General features: G+C 34.7%; 1 protein-coding gene across 1 annotated transcript in view; it reads left to right on the top strand.

Annotated features, from left to right (window-relative positions):
* Positions 1–18,390, top strand: part of LOC136412694 (calcium/calmodulin-dependent protein kinase kinase 1) — a 72,506-nt gene that overhangs the window by 15,789 nt on the left and 38,327 nt on the right. The window contains exon 2 of the mRNA XM_066395859.1: positions 3,384–3,483. Coding sequence (XP_066251956.1) covers positions 3,462–3,483 — 22 coding nt within the window. The 5' untranslated portion in view covers positions 3,384–3,461. The remainder of the gene's footprint in view (positions 1–3,383; positions 3,484–18,390) is intronic.

The following is an 18,390-nucleotide window of genomic DNA, read 5'->3' as shown; positions in this document are numbered from 1 at the left end:
CGTGGATAAATATAGTCATCCTAAAATCAATAAATCCTGCGTAATGACGGGACCGGCGATATGAAACACCGATAGGGAAACCTTTTACTTTGATGAAAGTAATTTGCTTTCCTTATGTGTTTTTTTTTATTCAGTTATTGTCACAAATTATACTTTATTACAATCAAAACACGATTTTAATGGACAGTTGATGACTTTTACACCTACTCTTCCGAAAATAACTCTGCCAGAGCTGGTACAAAACTGGTACAAAACTATAACAACTTCAAACCGGTACACTCGTAGTTTTAAACCAATACACGTGAAGTTGCCATTTTTACAATGCCCTATAAATTCCATGTTTTATGATTCTCCGTAAATATAAAAAAAAATTATAACAGAGCTTTTCTTTCAACCGAGGAAAGGCATAAAGCTCGATTTTTTTATCTCAACTATGCCAACATGCGTGAGCTCTACACCTACTTAGCTTTTTCAATAATCATCTCCTAAAAATAGACCTTTTAAAAATCATGTTTAACATTTTTAAAGTCCTTTTACGCACTTTTTATATGTTTGCGTGTTTTGCCTGCTTCAAAAACATTGTAACTGAAACGTAAAATGGTTAGTTTGAACTGAGTTTATCGCACTAGATGGGCTTGAAGATGGAAATTAGAAAAACTAGTTTATAACTATAAGATTTAGTTTTGTATACACTGATGGCCAAAAGTAAATTGGCAATCTTATACGTAAGGAATTTTTCTATCTCAAAAATTTAAAAACTATATCTGGCCAACAAACATGTTACAAGTGTATATGTTTAAATATAAACATTATTTATTTAGAATGGATGATTAAATGGTTAAAAGAAAAAGAATAGGGCGATTGTTTCTCTTAGTAAATTTTGAAAAATGTATTTGTCAATTTACTTTTGGCCACCAGTGTATATTTCGTTGTTTATGCATAATTTTTTTATTTATGCACTGCACCTAACAGAAGGAGGGTCAATAAAGGGGTCTCGGAACGAAAAGTAATGGTCACCTACACATTTGGGTACACTACATAGTTCAAACAAACAAAGCATTTTTAATTTTAAAGTTCTTCCAAAAAAACATTTTTGAATTTCGCTTTTTTTTTCATTAAGTAAAAATGTAACCATTTTTCCATCGCACTTTTTAATAAAGTTCAAGATGATGCTTTAGATTTAGTTCTACGACATTTGGATGGTCAAGAACCATCAACTTTTTTCTAAACACGACTCTGCTGAGAGGCTACGGCACCAATAAGCTTGGCACAAGTTTAAGTCCAAATTGGGTTTATTATCAAAAATTGCATCACAAATTCGATCAATAAACCAAATTTAAAGACCATCAATTTATCTGCTGGTAATACTTTTTTTAATTTGTAAAATGGGTAGTACTAGAGAGCAAAAATTTAAAAAATGGGAAAACTCCTCGTTACACAAACAAGTGTAGACTGAGATAAAATGCCATTTTTTTGTAATTATTATTAATACTAAGTTCTTAGGAATATTAGTATAAAGCAAAACCACATCCAATGAGACCAACACATGGTCTAGGGATAAATTCTGATGGGTAAATCGTTTCTTAGATTTATTTTTAGCCTTGAGACTTAATCTGGAGAACAAGTTTTTGATTTTTTTGTCCTAAATTTTGTATATTTATATCCAGGGAATTAACGTTATCCTGAGTGGTTTTCGTTTTTATTTAAGTATTTATTACTTGAACTTAGGAAAAAATAATAGTAAAATTAGAAAATTTGATATTTTGAAATAATTAACTAATTTTAAATAGCGTGAACACTGAAAATAATTCTGTAGGGCTGTTTCCACGGTGAATCTACTATACTTTATTGAATGCGCAACTTTTTTCCCTTTTAACCAAACCTGTATCTATTACCGTTTATAAGATCCCCATATTAGAGATTTTCAAATGTACATTCGTATAATTTTCTAGCAGAATACTTTCGTTTGGTAAATAAGTAAACAATTCCTGACACTAAACCTCATTACTGGCTGTAGCATTACAGCATTACATCAACGAAAACACGATATTTTTCTTTCCTTTTATTGTTGGTCGTGAAAACTGAAATGAGGAGAGCCTTCGAATCGTATTTCCATAAAAGTAGGAAATATAATACTCCAGAACTAAATTACATGTGTGTGTTGGAAGTTTGGGGAACAAGAACAAATAAAAATTCCTTCATGACTGTTGTTGCTTGGATGCACTCAATTCGCAGCCTCGAGGAAAGTAAATTATTACATTATCTTTATAAAAATATCTTTCTTTAAAGGAAAGTCTCTGCAATTGAAGTACCTCCAAGTTTTTCCTCTTGAGTGAACTTTGTTATATTTCACTCTTTAGTTAAGTTGTAGCAAATGAATTTTCAGCGACGTACTTTACTGTGGTCTTAATATTAAACTTGTAAAGTTGAGCCTTCAATTGTGATGTCATCTTTAAATGGCTGCATGTCCTGAATAAGATTAACCTTTAATTAGAAACTTGTTTTAACTTGTGTGTCCCTTAGGGGTAGTTTGCATTGCTGATAAACGGCTACTAATTTCTTCACGGGCTTTGATAATGAGAACGGCGTTCCTACAAACTTCATCCTCGAATGTTCTTTAGGCTTTTGCCTTCAAAATACAGTTTTTTCACTGACCGGCAAAAAACCGGTTACATCGGAAGTTTTGACAAAGCCACTTATATAAATATTAATTTATTCAACTTGACCGTAATAAACGGGTTAAAGATATGGGTAGAATAAAAATTTTAAAGCACTAAGAACCAACGAACAACCAATAGATAAAAAAATACATAAAATGAACCTTTTCGTTATTTATTAACATCTTCAATATTAGATTTTAACATAAAATAATGTATATTTCAAGTTCGTATACGAATCGAGTAAACGCCCACGTCCGTATTTGAAGTTGCTGAACTTTGCAGCAGTTAAGTGGAGGAAGAAAAGTGCGTTTAAGATGTTGATTTTCATGAAATGAGATATTTTTCCAACATAAAAATATATAAAAGAAAAATTGCGCATTCTTGTACAATTTCTGCAGATGGATCTAGAGCTATGAAGGATTTATAGCAAGGTTTACTGTATGATCATTGAAGGAGGATCACCGTTCAACAAAGCAAAATTTCAATATTTTTTCTTAGAACATTTATTTGGTTTTCTCTCAGCCTCCTGCCTTTCCGAGTGTTCGGTGGTGGCTTTTAAGACACCCTGTATTTATACTATACAAGCTCAGTATTCTGAGCTTGTTAAATTAATATATTATATCAAAAACCAAAAAAAAATACCTTGTTTGTTAATGACTGATTAGTCATTAGCATTTTGTTTATATATTAAAGACAAATAATATAGATATACAATTTCTTTAGGGATCCATCGTGGATCAGGATATTGATAGATGACATCAAGCCCTGCCGGAGTCAACCACCGGGAGGTATCCGGCCCATATGCAAGCTACTATACAACACAGTAAGTAAAAAATTTAGTAAATTTTTGGCTTTTTGTACTGAGAAATATTTTATCGTTTAAATAGGGCAAAATCGCATAATTCTGTGGTTACCAAATTTTAATTTCAAAAATTCGGGAATTCCGAAGACTTCCGGAAATATCCTGAAAAAAAACTTAGAACCGCAATTTTCATAGATATTTTTTCCTGTCTTTAATTTTGAAGGAGAATACTTATTCAAGCCATTTTTGGGCATCGACGTATTTTTTCTGATACAGACCTGGATTTTGGATTACATACAGTGTTGGGTGTTAACATTCTAAAATATATCACATGCAATACATTTTGATATTATGACGTTTTAATTCAAAACATTTATCCTCGAGCAAAATTATTTGTAGGAAAAAGTAACTACGAACATGGCAATTTCCAACATTTCCAGATATTTCCGGAAGCATTCAGAATTACTTAAATAAGCAACTTTGCACCCATTTAAACGAGGCTGTGCCTCTTACGGTTCAGGGCCATATGTAAGTCTCGAATTTGAGGCACCATGTACGTCACTAACAAACGGAATTATTACCACGTTCCTTGCATACAAAATGAAACGAACAAGCACGTAATAATGTGGGGAAAAACGAGGAATAATGTCGACATTGCTATTATGTGTTTGGAACATGATTGTCATGCTTATCATCACTTATGAAGCCGATCCATGGTACTCTAAGGGAGGAAAAAAACGTGGCTAGCAACGACGTTGAAATGGTTTCAATAATACTTCTTTGGTATTAGTCCTACAATAGCAAATTTTCTCAATTGAGTGAACTTCTCACAGGACTAGGGATCGTGGTTTTCAAAAGTTAATGTTTGTGCAGGGATAATCAATGATCAGTTATGTGGCCACTATATTTTTTCTAGAAATATTAAATTCAGTAAATTTTCTTCGGTTCCTGGTAGATGATTTAATACATTTATTTGAGGAAATACCGTTGGAAACAAGATATCATTACTGGATCCAACTTGACGATGCTCCACCTTAATACAGACAGATCGTTCGCGAATGACTAAGCAAAAATTACTGTTTTGGATTGGTCGTTTAGAAATAGTTGTTTGGCCACCTAAGTCACCAGATATTACACCCTTAGATTTTTATTTGTGGGCAATAATAAAATCAAAAGTGTGTGAAGTACCGGTTAAAACTAGGGATGATCTAATCCTTCGAATACAAAACGCATCCAATGGCATGAAAAAAAATCCGTATCCGGTTTCAAGCGCAGTTCAGTCTTTTGCTAGTCATTGTATAATCTGTCTTGATGTTGGAGGTTATCAATTTCAATCTATCAATCAATCAACAACTATTCTAAATTGAGTATTAAAAATATTTTTTATTTAGTTATAAAAATCATTTAAATTTATTTTCGCAGTTTTGGACTGTTAAAAGAATATTCTTTTTTTATATAAAAGCCAAATAAGTGCACAATTATTTAAGGTACAAAAAATAATTTTTTAACTTTTCCAGTTTCGATCTGATTAAGGTTTTTCAAATGTTTCTTTAAAATAGCTAGTTGTGAGAACTCACCGGTCAATTAAACATAATGTTAAATTGGTGTGTATTTACTGGTACGTGAGCAAATGGCGGGAAAATGGTGACAGATACGAAAAAAATCTAAGAGGCAAAAAATTATATAGGAAATTCAAAACATAGGCCACTGAAGATCAGTGATGGCCCACAAACAAGTTGGGGATAGTACAAAGAGGCTTGACCCCCGAAAAAGTAGCACCCTGTCGATTTTCACAGCGACTTCTTAAATCACATCATGTAGATTCTAAAAAGTAATGTATTTATAAAATTTCAAGTTAATATCTCAAAAACATAGGCAGCTGTGAAATAAAATTTTAAAAAATCTGAAAGTTTAACATCCTGTAGGCAACGAAGCTTTAAAACGTTTAATTTCACAACAACTTTCCTCATTATTTTTCCGAGTTCTGTTGTTTGTTAAATTTTTCCGATTAAAACCTGAAATCTCCCTGTATGTGGTTGGAGAGAGATCAATTGTACCACGCACAGACTACCCTCCAGTTGTACACAAATAGACGTTAAAGGAGAGATGACTCCTCTATCACCACTTAAATTTCCACTAATAGAAATTCATTTACATATAATAATAGAAATATGAGAAATACCGTAAAATGAGCCACTTTTCTGGCTGAAACATTATTATTCCCTCATCATTTCTTGTAGCTGCTTCGAACGAAGGCTAATTTATGGACATTGGATTATTTTCAGTTCCAGAACGCTGGAATTACTAATTTCCAAATTTGTATGAACAAACTTTGTTTTACTTTTATATTATCTTTTCAACGTTCCCATTTTCTGGTTGATCGTTGTAAGGCCCCTATTATTCATATTGAACCGCTCAGCTTCTGTCAATAACTGCTATACACAAAACTAACTGATTTGGGCTATTAGAGCAACTCGAACAGTTGCAGAAATCCAGTTTCTTTCCAATGAAGCCACTGAATCGTTACAGAATTTTATGAGAAAAAGTTAAGAGTCGAGCGATACGTCCCTATTTTCTGCGAAGAAAACTGTGTCGACAATCAAGTCACGTAACCAGGTAAAGGTTGGCTAAACTTGATACAATTATTGAGAAGGAAGGAAGTATCCATAAAAAGCATTATAGCAACCTTGAGTTTTGCTTTCCACGTTTCAGTGAATAATTATAAATAAAACTGAATCAGTTTAGTAGTTTTGCTGCGCTGTGGGTTTGATAGACATCATTGAAGTTTCGACAAAGGAACACGAACCTAATTTATTAAGACCTCTAGTTTTGTCCCTAGTCCCAAGACATCTCTCCAAAGCGAATACAGGATTGTTCAGTTTTGAGGTTGTTCCTCTAATTATTGTTCTCCATTTTGTTGTCGGAAATTAATGCTCCCGGGCATACTTTGTTGTTGTTATTCTGAACGGTATGGATTGTAACGAGTCTCGTATCGAGGAATCTTAATTAGCCGGCAATGTTGTTTTAGACTATTTAGTTGTCTAGGAAATGTACATTCGACCTGAACGTAATTTCATTCTGATTTTCTAGAGATTTGAATTTAAAGTGAGGCAGTTGAATTTAACTTTTCGCAAAGATTGTTCAAATTTCTACTGAAATGAATCGCCTTATTACTTTTTTATCTATCGCTGCTCAGTCGACTGAAGAACTGCTCCTAAATTATTTGCAAATTAAGATGGTTGAATATAATTCCGGAGATATGAAGAATAAGGAAGTCGAGTCCTGAAGAACAAACACCGATGTGGGGTAGAAAACCGTGGCGAAATTCTTTTTTTTCTTTATGTTCTTCATATTCTTCACTTATAAGAACGTCTATTGAGAAAGATGATAGCTATTTGTATAGCTGTGATCTTTTACACATTTTTCGTCAACAACGCCTCAATTCCACTTTAAAAACAGGAATTCCAGCTTCGTGAGACTAAAGGAACTTCGTTCCCGGAAATGGGCCAGAAAATTTTGAATTTTAACCATATTATGTGAGATTTGACGATTTAATTTCCTTTATATCTTCACATCCTTTTGTTGAACTCTTCGGGGTTTACGACATAATAAATTGCAAAACATTGCACATTTTACGAGCAGAGCTTAATAAAATATGGCTTTAAAATTGGGAAAATTTCTACTTAGTCCTTTGGACTTCTTGATGCGAAAAGTAAAAATATTTATCATCTCCATTTTTCACACTTCACAATGTGGTACTTTCAGCTTTAAATTCCCACGTTTCGTCGTTCTGTGATCATCAACAACTTAATGTTTTTAAAACGATAATCCGATATAAGCCGAATGTATTACTAACTTTTCTTTTGACTTTCGGTTATCCCAATCGACCTTTCCCTCAGATAAACCAACTAAAAGAATTAAGAAAATTGGGCAATGAAAGTTAAATTCCCGGTTTCGGTAAACACCACATAGGAGGATATGCTCCATCCATAGATTGGGATGTAAATGGATTGGGGTGTGTGGATGGGGATGAGGGCAAGTAATAACTAGATATGGGAGGAAGAGGTGTGGACATCCCTCCCTCCCATATCTAGTTATTACTTGCCTATATGCAGTAACTTCAGCCTTGTTTACTGACCATCCATTGTTATGGTAAACAATCCTGAGCATAAACAATCACCATAAGAGCCTTTATTTAGGGTATGAGAAAAAGTAAGTTTCGTTTTCTAATAGAGGTCCTAACGCATACTGTATGTATTATGTGTGAACTGGCTTAATATGTATTTGAAAGATCTTAATGTAAATGTAAAATTGCACTATCTTCATTCAATGAAATTATTAAAACATTTAGTATTTCTTCGATTGAAAATGGAAAGTTTTGTGCCTAGTAAGCGCCATTGGCGGGAAATTTTATTATATTTTTATAATTTAAAGAAGTCCGCTGCTGAAAGTCATCGTCTACTTGTAGACGCTTACGGTGAACATGCTCTATTTGATAGTATGCGTAGAAGATGGTTCAGATAATTTAAAGAAGGTAATTTTTAAGTTGAAGACGCAGAACGTGAAGGTGGACCAAAAAAGTTTGAAAATGGATAGTTGGAAGCATTACTTAATGAAGATTCCTCTCAAACTCAAGCAGAATTGGCAGCATCATTAAGTGTTGAAAAACGTTTAGAAGCAATGGGACTTGTTCAAAAAGACGGAAATTGGGTCCCATATGAATTAACTGAAAGGCAATAAAAAAATCGGAAAAATTTTTGAACTGCTGCTTCACAAGCAACAAAGAAAGGGATTTTTTACATAAACTAATTATAGGAGATGAAAAATGGATTTATTATAAGAATCCTAAATGTAAAAGAGCTTGAGTAAAGCCTGGTGTGATTGGTCCATCTCAGCCAAAGCGAGATATTCATTGTGACAAGGTTAGGCTCTGTATCTGGAGGGATATGAAAGGTGTTGTATATCACGAGTTGCTGAAACCTTCCGAAACTATTACCGGCGATGTCTACCGACGACAACTAATTCGTTTAAAGCGAGCTATTGAAGAAAAACGACCTGAATGGGAGAATAGACACAACAAGGTAATTTTTCAACATGACTAGACATTGCTCAACCAGTCAAAAACTACTTGGAAGGGCAGAAGTGGGAAATATCACAGCACCCGCCATATTTACCCGACATTGCTCCTTCAGATTGCTATTTGTTTCGATCGATGCAGTCAGCCCTTAGTGGAGAACGGTTCCCTTTTTATGAAGACATCAAAAATTGGCTTATTAATTGGATCGCCTCCGAAGACGAGCACTTCTTCAGAGATGGAATCCCGCAAATTGCCTGAAAGATGGGCAAAGGTCGTAGCCTCAGATGGAGCATACTTTGAATAATGTACATATATGATATAGCTGCTAAACACTCGTTTATTTTTACCAAAAAAAAGGAACTTACTTTCTCTCGTACCCAAGAATATGACACAATAAATTTATAGCATAAAGATCAAAAAAGCTATGCTCGATATTCAAAGAATGCTATTGACTAAACCGGCGTCGTTTCTGTTTTCGCCTGCCCTTTTCAGGGCCTCGTCTAAGTTGAAATAGGTTAAAGGTTAATATAATTGTTTTGTTTAGATAGGTCTGTGGGTTGATATAACTTTTATTTCACTTTATGCTTCGGCATAATGCTTCGAGGCAATTCGTTGTAATGTTTCAATACGTACGTTGTACAATTAGCGTCAGAATGGATGTGAATACTAAACAAGGAAGCTGAGAAGCTCTATAATTAAGATAAAAAGGTTTGTCTCGGTATTCGAATTAAAATGAGCCCTTTCTTAGTAACATTAAGTTCATAATAAAACGGCAGCGATGAGAGGTGTTGGAATTGAATTGAGTGCGTAGGTATGAATAAAAATCAGTGCCAGTGCATTGAATGGGGCTATGCCGTAAATGGAGAAGTATATCTTATATACATATACATACGAATCAGCATTCAACTAAGCGACACTTAGATCTAGGCGCCTTATAGAAAACTTTTATTTCATTGTAAATTTAAGTGAAAATTTTATAAAATCGAAAAATGATCGGCGATAGAGTTTACTGCCTGCATTGATCATGTTCTGGATATCACTATTTCGATTTTTAACATACCGGAATTCTACAGATAGAAGTGTTTATTTAAAATGCTCTGCTTGAAGTACAATCGAAAGGGTACTCCAGAACGCGAAGAAGTTCCTTAAAATGACAAAAAGCTTCCTGAGTAAACTTAGTCAAGCTATTAAAAACCCAGATTTAAGATATCCATAATAAACAAGTTAAGTATGTGTTCCAAAATTTTCAACATTTAGATACAAGGCCAGGTGAAAATTGATAAAAATGTTAAACCACCAGCTGGCTTGTTCCATCATAGAGACATATAACCTTTAATTAAAGACGTGGGAAAAGAGCGCTAAACCTTAAAAAGTCTACCTACATTGGTTGCGACATCGATAACCGTTCAAAGAAGAAATTCTGAATTATGGATGATATAATAATTTTGATGTGACATACCAATTTGGGACACCAAGCGCATATCACTCGCTAAAGCATGCCAAATTAGTTAACTAACAGTTAACGCACTTATGAAATGGAGGTATTCATTATGTAACTAGTCACGAAATGAAATTGATTTTGTCACCGGCCATTTTACCTAAACTGCCATTTTATTTGTGAAAAATTAGAAAAACTCTATTATATGTCGAGTAGTTTCTTAACGGCTGAAAACTTTTAAATCAAACGCTCAAACTTCTGTCACCAGGAAAGTAGATTCTCACATCGAAGCAACTATGGGCTATATCGATGAAATATACTCGACACCAACATCCTGTAAATCAGCCCGTAATGTTTTGATCCTTAAAAAATTTAAACGTAGATTTACTGCAGGGTGGAAAAACGCGACAAAAATCCATTTTTTAACCTCATAGTGTCTCGTTTTTCCCAAAAATAAAGGTAAAAAATGAAATATTACTTTTTCCCCAGCAAAAAGTGATTTGTATTTTCGGTTTTTTGTTCATAAGAGCGCTTTGCGAATAACAGTGAGTGTATGTGAAAAAGGTATAGAAACTCTGCCATGATTTTTTCCCACGTCGAAACACAAAAGTTTGAAAATTATCTCGTTTTAACACCACTTGACCCCATGTTGAGAATTGCGGCAACTGAAAGCACACACTTTCTTTTTAAAATAAAATAAGTCAGGTTTTTCCATCCAATAAATCAAAATACTGATACGAAGACATCTAAAATTTCGTTCTGTTTCTAAATCGTTTCTTCATTTTTCATATCAATAGCGAGTCCGGACATCGTTATTGACAGTTGACGTCTTTTTGTCTTCATAAATTGAAGCGAAATAAATCCTTTCGGAAATTTTTCTCATCATATTTTCTGTTTATCCACTTTGTTGACTGCGAATCTGAATTATCTTGACAGAAATTAATGACTCCTTAGTGGTGTATAATAGGGATTGGTTTATAGCCCATTTATTAGTGACATATCAGTAATTCTGTATTCTTGTCGACAGCACTCCGCTTTTCGAAAGAACAGTTATTTGAATTTCCTATACGAATGCGGTAATTCATGTATGTCTACAATGTAATAAACAAATAAATAGTAATTTTTACATTACTACAAGTTGCGTAATATGTTGTAAAGCTTAATAATGTATTTGTTGCACAAACAAGTTCTTGCGACTGTAAACTTATAAGGGATGTCTCATAATTTACGCAAGATTTGAATTTGGCGCTATGTGTGCTAATTCTAAAATGTTAAAACAAAAGAAAAAAAATGGCGTGACAGCTGACAGCTGACATGTTAAGGTTATTAAAAGTGGAGAGATATTCGAAAGAACAACGCGTTTTCATTGTTGAGCGATATTTATAAAAAAAAAAAAGGTTTAGTACTACAGTGCACAAATTCCAAACAAACTATGGTCGAAATAATGATTTAAATTCATCAGCTGTGAAAAGACTAATTAAAAAATTTATGGAGACTTGATTATTTAGTGATCTTAGACATTCTGGCCACCTTTCAACAAGTCGTTCAGCACAAAACATCGATGCAGTTCAAGAGAGTGTTGCTGAGACTCCAGGAACTTCAATTTGACACCGTTGTCGAAAATTGAACATTTCAAGAAATTCTCTAGAGCGTATTCTCACGAAAGATTTGCATCTTCATGCATACAAAGTTCAATTGACTCAAGAACTGAAGCTTACTGACCATTACAAGCGAAGACAGTTCGTTTAATGGATTGTGGAACATCGACAAGTGGATGCTGATTTTTCAAACAAAATCATTTTCAGCGATGAAGCGCATTTTCATTTTGATGGCTTCGTTAATCGTCAAAATGTCGCGTTTGGGGTTCAGAGATTTCGCGCGTTATTGTTGAAAGAAAAATGCATCCACGTGTCGCTATTTGGTGGGGCTTTTTGGCTGGAGGAATCATCGGACCATTCTTTTTCGAAAACGCGGCTGGTCAGGCGATAACGATTAATAGTGTTCGCTGTCGCGACATGATAGTTCAGTTTTTGATACCTAAATTGCAAGATATGGATGTGGACAACATGTGGTTTCAACAAGAAGGAGCCACATGCCATACGGCCCTCGACATAATTCAATTACTGCACGAGTTATTTCCGGGTCATGTAATTTCCCAATTGGGCGGGCAATCATAATTGGCCGCCACGATCATGTGATTTAACACCACTGGACTTTTCCTTTGGCGTTTTTTGAAGCCTACGGTCTATGCTAACAATCCCACGAGGATCCACGCATTGAAAGAGAAAATTGAGCGCTGTATCAACGAAATTCAGCCACATTTATGTAGAACGGTTATGGAGAATTTTATCAAAAAAGTGCGTGTACGCCAGCAAAGATGTGGAGGCTACTTATCCGATGTGCTATTCCGCACATAACCCTGTTGTGTATACTTTATGAATCAATTAAGAAATTGTCGTTATTAATTAAAAAACTGTGTTTTCTAGCAAAATTACTCCTTGTGTGAATTTTGGGACACCCTTTATTTGCAAATGACGTTCTAACCTGAATTATAACCACAACTAACCTAATTAGCAGATTAATACGTAATTATCTACTGAATCAAGATCATTTATCACCTTCAAGGAATGAAAAATGATCTAAATTAGTTAGGACAAAGTAAGTGAATATTGTCGTTAGATCGTTTCATATTAGTTTTTTTTTAGCAGATTGTTTTACTGAAATATGGTAGGGGCGTTAGTTAGTTTAGACCCTTTCGTGCAAGTGATACTTGGTTTTGAGTACATAAAAATATAAAAGTTTCTTCATTGACCCCATTTGTCTCAAATTTCTAAAGGATAGCAGTTTCCGGTTTTCATGCGGTGTTGGTTTCAAATTTCGGGGGCTAAAATACAACACATATTTCTTTCGATTTTCAAGTTGAATAGATTCGACATTTTTCTGCCTTTCCAATACAGAACTTAACTCGGGGCAGGGAAGCATAACATTGGTAAATATCGCATACATTCTCAGTTAGCGCGAAACAGAGTCAAAAGCTTCGACAGTCCATGTTTGTGTATGAGGCGTTATTTTCAAACATAGAGAATAATAGAAAAAGTAATATTGGTAATCTGAGGTTATTGGATATACCAAAATGCAGTTCCTCATTTTGGAAAATCAAGATTGTGGCTTAGGTCACTTTCTATTTTTAACATAATTGCTATGTGACGCTAACAGCAAATTAAGCTACCTCATAAAAATCGCACTCGCAGGATTCTTTAACAAAGGAGACAACAATTTGAATGCACGAGGAAATGGCACAAAATAGGGTACAAAGCCAGTGACAATGCTATTTTGCATTGTTGCTACCACAGGAAAGCATATCCATTTTCCTGAAGGTGCATATACGGCTCAAACTCTATAAATAAAGCATGGAAATTTAAATAGACGTCATTATCCATTGAACGTCATACGGTTGCCCTATATATATCAATAATTTCCTAGAGTTCAATGATAATAATAGTATATGTGAAATATGCATTTAGAAAATATTACCAATGCCACGTAATTGTATGTTAGAGTAATAATGTGAGCTCGTAAATTGTCCCTTTTTCTCGGTTGTAGAAAACGAACGTTAAATATTTAAACGTACTCGTTAATGAATGAATTAAAAACCTGCAACATTGTCATCAAAAAGGCACCACATTGTATTCCTACACTGTAATTTGCTAATATAATAGTGTGTCCAAGATATGGATGATTGACTTAAGAATCTTGAAAACGGTAATAGATCTTGGTCAAATGGAAGAAAAATTTCTCATTCAGAGGAGTTTCATGGTGCAAGAGCTCTTTTCCATTACACCTTTTAATCGCTTCAATACAGCGATCTCCTATGGCGCCTCGTTTATCAATAATAATCATCTTTTTTTTTTAATACGGCCCTGTTTTTTTTACTGCAAGGCTACTTTTTACTAGAAATTAATTGATACTGTGTGCGACACCTGATCACTCGCATACATTTCAATTTATGTATATGATATTGTGTTGACGCAAATCGCCGACTATATTGCCAATTACATTTCGTTTTTTAACACAATTTCGTCAATTGTCTATGAGAATAATCAAATATCGCTCACCAAAAATCCCATAAGTTTACACATTTTTTCCGTTTTAAATTGCATATTTTGTTATTTTACATGCTTTTTTGCCAAATATGATCGGATCATTATATTTGTGCGTGCACGACACTGACATGATGCTATTAACATTCAGTCAATCAATCGCTCCAACTAGTTGTTATTTCAGTGTTGCCGAGAAAGTATCTATTATTGAGAATGTCGTTCATCACTCAATCTGCATTAAAAATCTAGGTAATTTTAGATCAATATGCATTCATGCATTCTGAATCAAATCGAATCGTATTGCCCTAAAATGAATTGATAATTTCCTATGAATTGTCTATTTAACTGTTCATTTAAGAAATACATTGATCGACAAATTATAATGGTAATAGCTCGCTAGCTGCCGATAAGTGCGGGAAAGGAATTAATCGAATGTATCAGAGTGAAGTGCAAATTAAATGTTGATTAATATATGAACGTTTCTCTAAAATTATCTGGAGTTTTTGATGTATGGGTTATGTTCGGAAGAGAACTTCGTGAAAATTATAAATCCCTCTTAGAGAGTCTTCTGTTTCTCCCTCTATTCCTGATGACGCACTTCTTGCCCTTCTCCCTCCTCACGATAACATCTGTCCTATTTTTTTCTGAGCAGCTCCTATTTCACAATAACAAGTACAATTTGCAGGCTAATAGTCCAGTAATAAAGCGCACATGTTCTTGTAGCGGCACCAGTCGTAAGCTCTCCGGTCTTAACAATAGTCTCCTTCTGTACGCAAAGATTCTATGAGTACTAGACTGCACAATTTTCATACAATTACATCATCATGAACATTAACGAAAATATCAGAATATTCGACATACATAAGAAGCAATTAATCACTTCTCCAGCGCCCACCCCCGATAAACCCTTTTTTATGTCTGTCCTTTACCTACGGCGGCCGCTCGCCCGCCGTAACAATATTAATAGGTTAGCAGAAGAAGTTAATCTTGCGTGATGGTTCCTATCGACAACTGGAAATCAAAATAAATGAAATTCAAACATGCAATGTTCCTTAACGTTTTTGCGCAGCTATTACCTGATTTTTACCTGTTATTGTTAAAATGCCTAGTAACTATAATATCGCGTGTTTATTAGCGGACAAATATTGCAATGTGCGTCACAGAATTTACTCGGGAAAATAAAGTTTATTTAAAATAAAAAATCGAAGCCAAGAGTCCAGCTCGTGGACATGAGGTAAACATCTCTCGTTTCAGTAATGCTTAGTCTGGAAGTCGGCGTCGTCTGCAAAGACGATCCATCTTTCCGCGACGAGACTAACTAATTTTTAATTGAAATTTGCTGCCATTTCCACCCACGTTTCGGTTTGTTAAGTTGGCGATTTATGACCTATTGACTTATTGTTAGGGTTTGCAAATTAGTGCGGTCCAGGGTGGAATAATAAACGTTATTATAGTTGTGCTGGAATAACCAACGCGCTTTAAGGTATTAGAATTAGGACTTTCGGCAAATTAAAAAGCTTTCCAGCCTCCGTGCGTGGGCAAATACTTTTAGTAGACATCTACAACCTCCACAAACTGCCATATATAAAATGCATACTTTACCGAAACTGAAAAAGGTAAAGAAATCACTCATCTATCCAGATCTGTATAGCACATCCGCTGCGCCCTAATGCCGATTTAAAATTCGGATTTGTGGGAATGCAAAGCGGAACCGGGTTTAATTCACTTTTATTACCCGGTTTAAATGTGAGGCTCGACCCCATTCCATGCTCTGGTTGGAGGACTGTGAAATCCAGTTTTTGTGGATGAGAATGAATTATTTGTCGAGTTTTTACGCTGGTAGTTGAGGAGGTAAATGTCACGAGGACATATATATCCAAAACTAACCCGAACTAACCTCACCTGAATATTTTTCGGGTAACGCGAAAAACTCATATTTTTTTTATATCACTCATATCTTAAGCGAAATAGAAATTGTGCGGCGCTAATGTACGCTCGAAGATATTTCCGACGTTAATTGGCTGTTCCGTCGGAAAAAGCGAAATGTTTTGTTACCATATCATTGTTTTCCTGTTTTATATTAATATTTCACTGTTTTGTCGGTACTTTCGGAGTTCCATCAAAAAAATTTCTCAGCCAAAAGCAATTTGGCTCCGATGTTTGCGGCATATTAAAAGTCCCAAACAAATGACATTTTTTTTATGCCGATTTTACAACTGCACGGTTTTACAGCAAACAAAAGTGGGCACATCTAAATAGAACATTCTGCATATGAAAATAATTAAAAAATTGTACTAATTCGCAGAAAAACTCTTATGTGTAAAAAACTTTTTCACATAACTAGCATACTTTTTGACGAACCGTTAGGCCCCGGTAGGAAAAAGGATGGACGGACGATCTCAAACAAACTTAACCGACTAACTGTTAAACTACATGTTTTGGAGGTGTCACCAAACATAATTTGTGTAGGAAAAAGTGGTAGCAAGTCAGCAGAAGGAATAGAGATTTCCATTATATGCATTTGGAAAAGAAATGCTGGGAAACCCGGTAAGATGTGTTACGCACGTAGGGGTGGTTCTGTAAGAGGTTAAAAGGAAAAAAGAGAACCACGAGGAGGCGACAACTTAGCCCACAATGGAAAAACTCAATTTACGTTCGAGAATAACTACTCAGAATTAATCTTATGCAAAACTACATAACTTCTGCGAAAGTTCAACTCGTGTTATATGAATATAATAGAAGCCTGGTTCTATAAGAATATATTTGCCTCTGTATTCGCATGAAATACGTACTTTCCCATATCGAATATGTATGGAGACGAAAATCATGTGCTGTGTACTCTGGAAAAAAAACTCGCTTAAAAGTTGTACGAGGGAAATTTCCAGCTTTCCAATTTAGCTGCCGTTTATGCATATTTGAACGAATCAACTTTTCCCTAAAGCCAGGAGCCAGCATATATTTAGATAAGGCATTCAAAGTGATGAGAACAGCTTCATTAAAGTGCACGTGAACTTTGAGAGAACAAAAATATTTAGTCGACTATGTTGCACATATGTATGTGTTGGAATGTACCGATACAAAGCCCCATTTTTCAATGGTTGTAATATTGTTTCAGAGCAAGATGTTTCCTTTAAAACGGAAATTGCAGTTCGGGAAAAAGAAAATGTAATTCTGACGGTAAAGAGAAAACTAGTTAGATGAAATCTGGAAAAATTCCCCAAAGACAGATTGCGTCTTTCTTACCTCTAAAATTAACACATTCTTTCACCATCCCAGACATAATTTCACTACTTAATCTCTCTCTTCTAGAGATGACCCCTTGAGAATTCATTTATCTGTGGAAATTTATCACGGACCCCTATATAGGGTTTTATTCTATCTCTTTTATCTTAGGGCAAAGAACTTGTTGATTTAAGTATTTCTGGCGTTCGGCGTCTGTGTAGTCTCATTACCATCTATTAACGGTGTGTAAACATAAATTAATCCCTGACGTGGTTAAATACATTTTCATTTACTCCTCAATATCAAATTTCCTCCGTTTAAGCACAAAATTTCTTTGCAAGGGACCTAACTATCTTCCGATACGATAATAGGTGCGGTAAGTAAGTTACCGCACGCGAGTGCAATTACTGAAGGGCGGTAATAACCAAGTACCACTAGCATTATATACAGGGTATCCGTTTCACAACTTCAACCGTGAGGATTTCGGTTACAATAAAATATACGAAGTCGGTTGAATTGAGGCAAAGTTGCGCAGTTTTGAGTTCAAGAACGTGCCGTTTCGCGATTTAAAAAATTCTGATGGTTTTCGCAGTTTTTGATTAACTGGACACATTTTTTCCATTTCAAGTTTTTTCTTGCATATAAAAAACACTCCAGAAAGATGGAAAGTAACATTTTCTCCCTAAACATTTTAAGCTCTAAAAATTTTCACCACAATTTTAATAAATCCATTTTCTGTCTACTTACTTTTAAATGACGTTTAAATTCATAAATTCAGAACTAATTAGTGACTTATTTACAAACACCTGTAAGGCACTACAAATTCGTGTTTAACTCGAAATTGCCCCTCTGAGAAGAGTTTCCGTTCAAAAGTTTAGTTGATTGAACTAATTACACGCTAATGATTTGCTTTTTGTTTCCATTGAATTTATAGGAAATTAATTACAACCCTATTCAGGAAGCGTTTACCCTCAATCAGTGCTGGTGTAATCCGCCCAAACAGGCTTTTACGTTCATGAAGCACTCTTACTCCATTGATTGAGTTAACCTCAAACAAAATTAACAAAAAGTGGCTGTGGTATACCGCAAAT

This window comes from Euwallacea similis, chromosome 12 (assembly GCF_039881205.1).
Source record: "Euwallacea similis isolate ESF13 chromosome 12, ESF131.1, whole genome shotgun sequence".
NCBI lineage: Eukaryota > Metazoa > Arthropoda > Insecta > Coleoptera > Curculionidae > Euwallacea > Euwallacea similis.
This window is presented reverse-complemented; position numbering and strand designations above follow the sequence as displayed.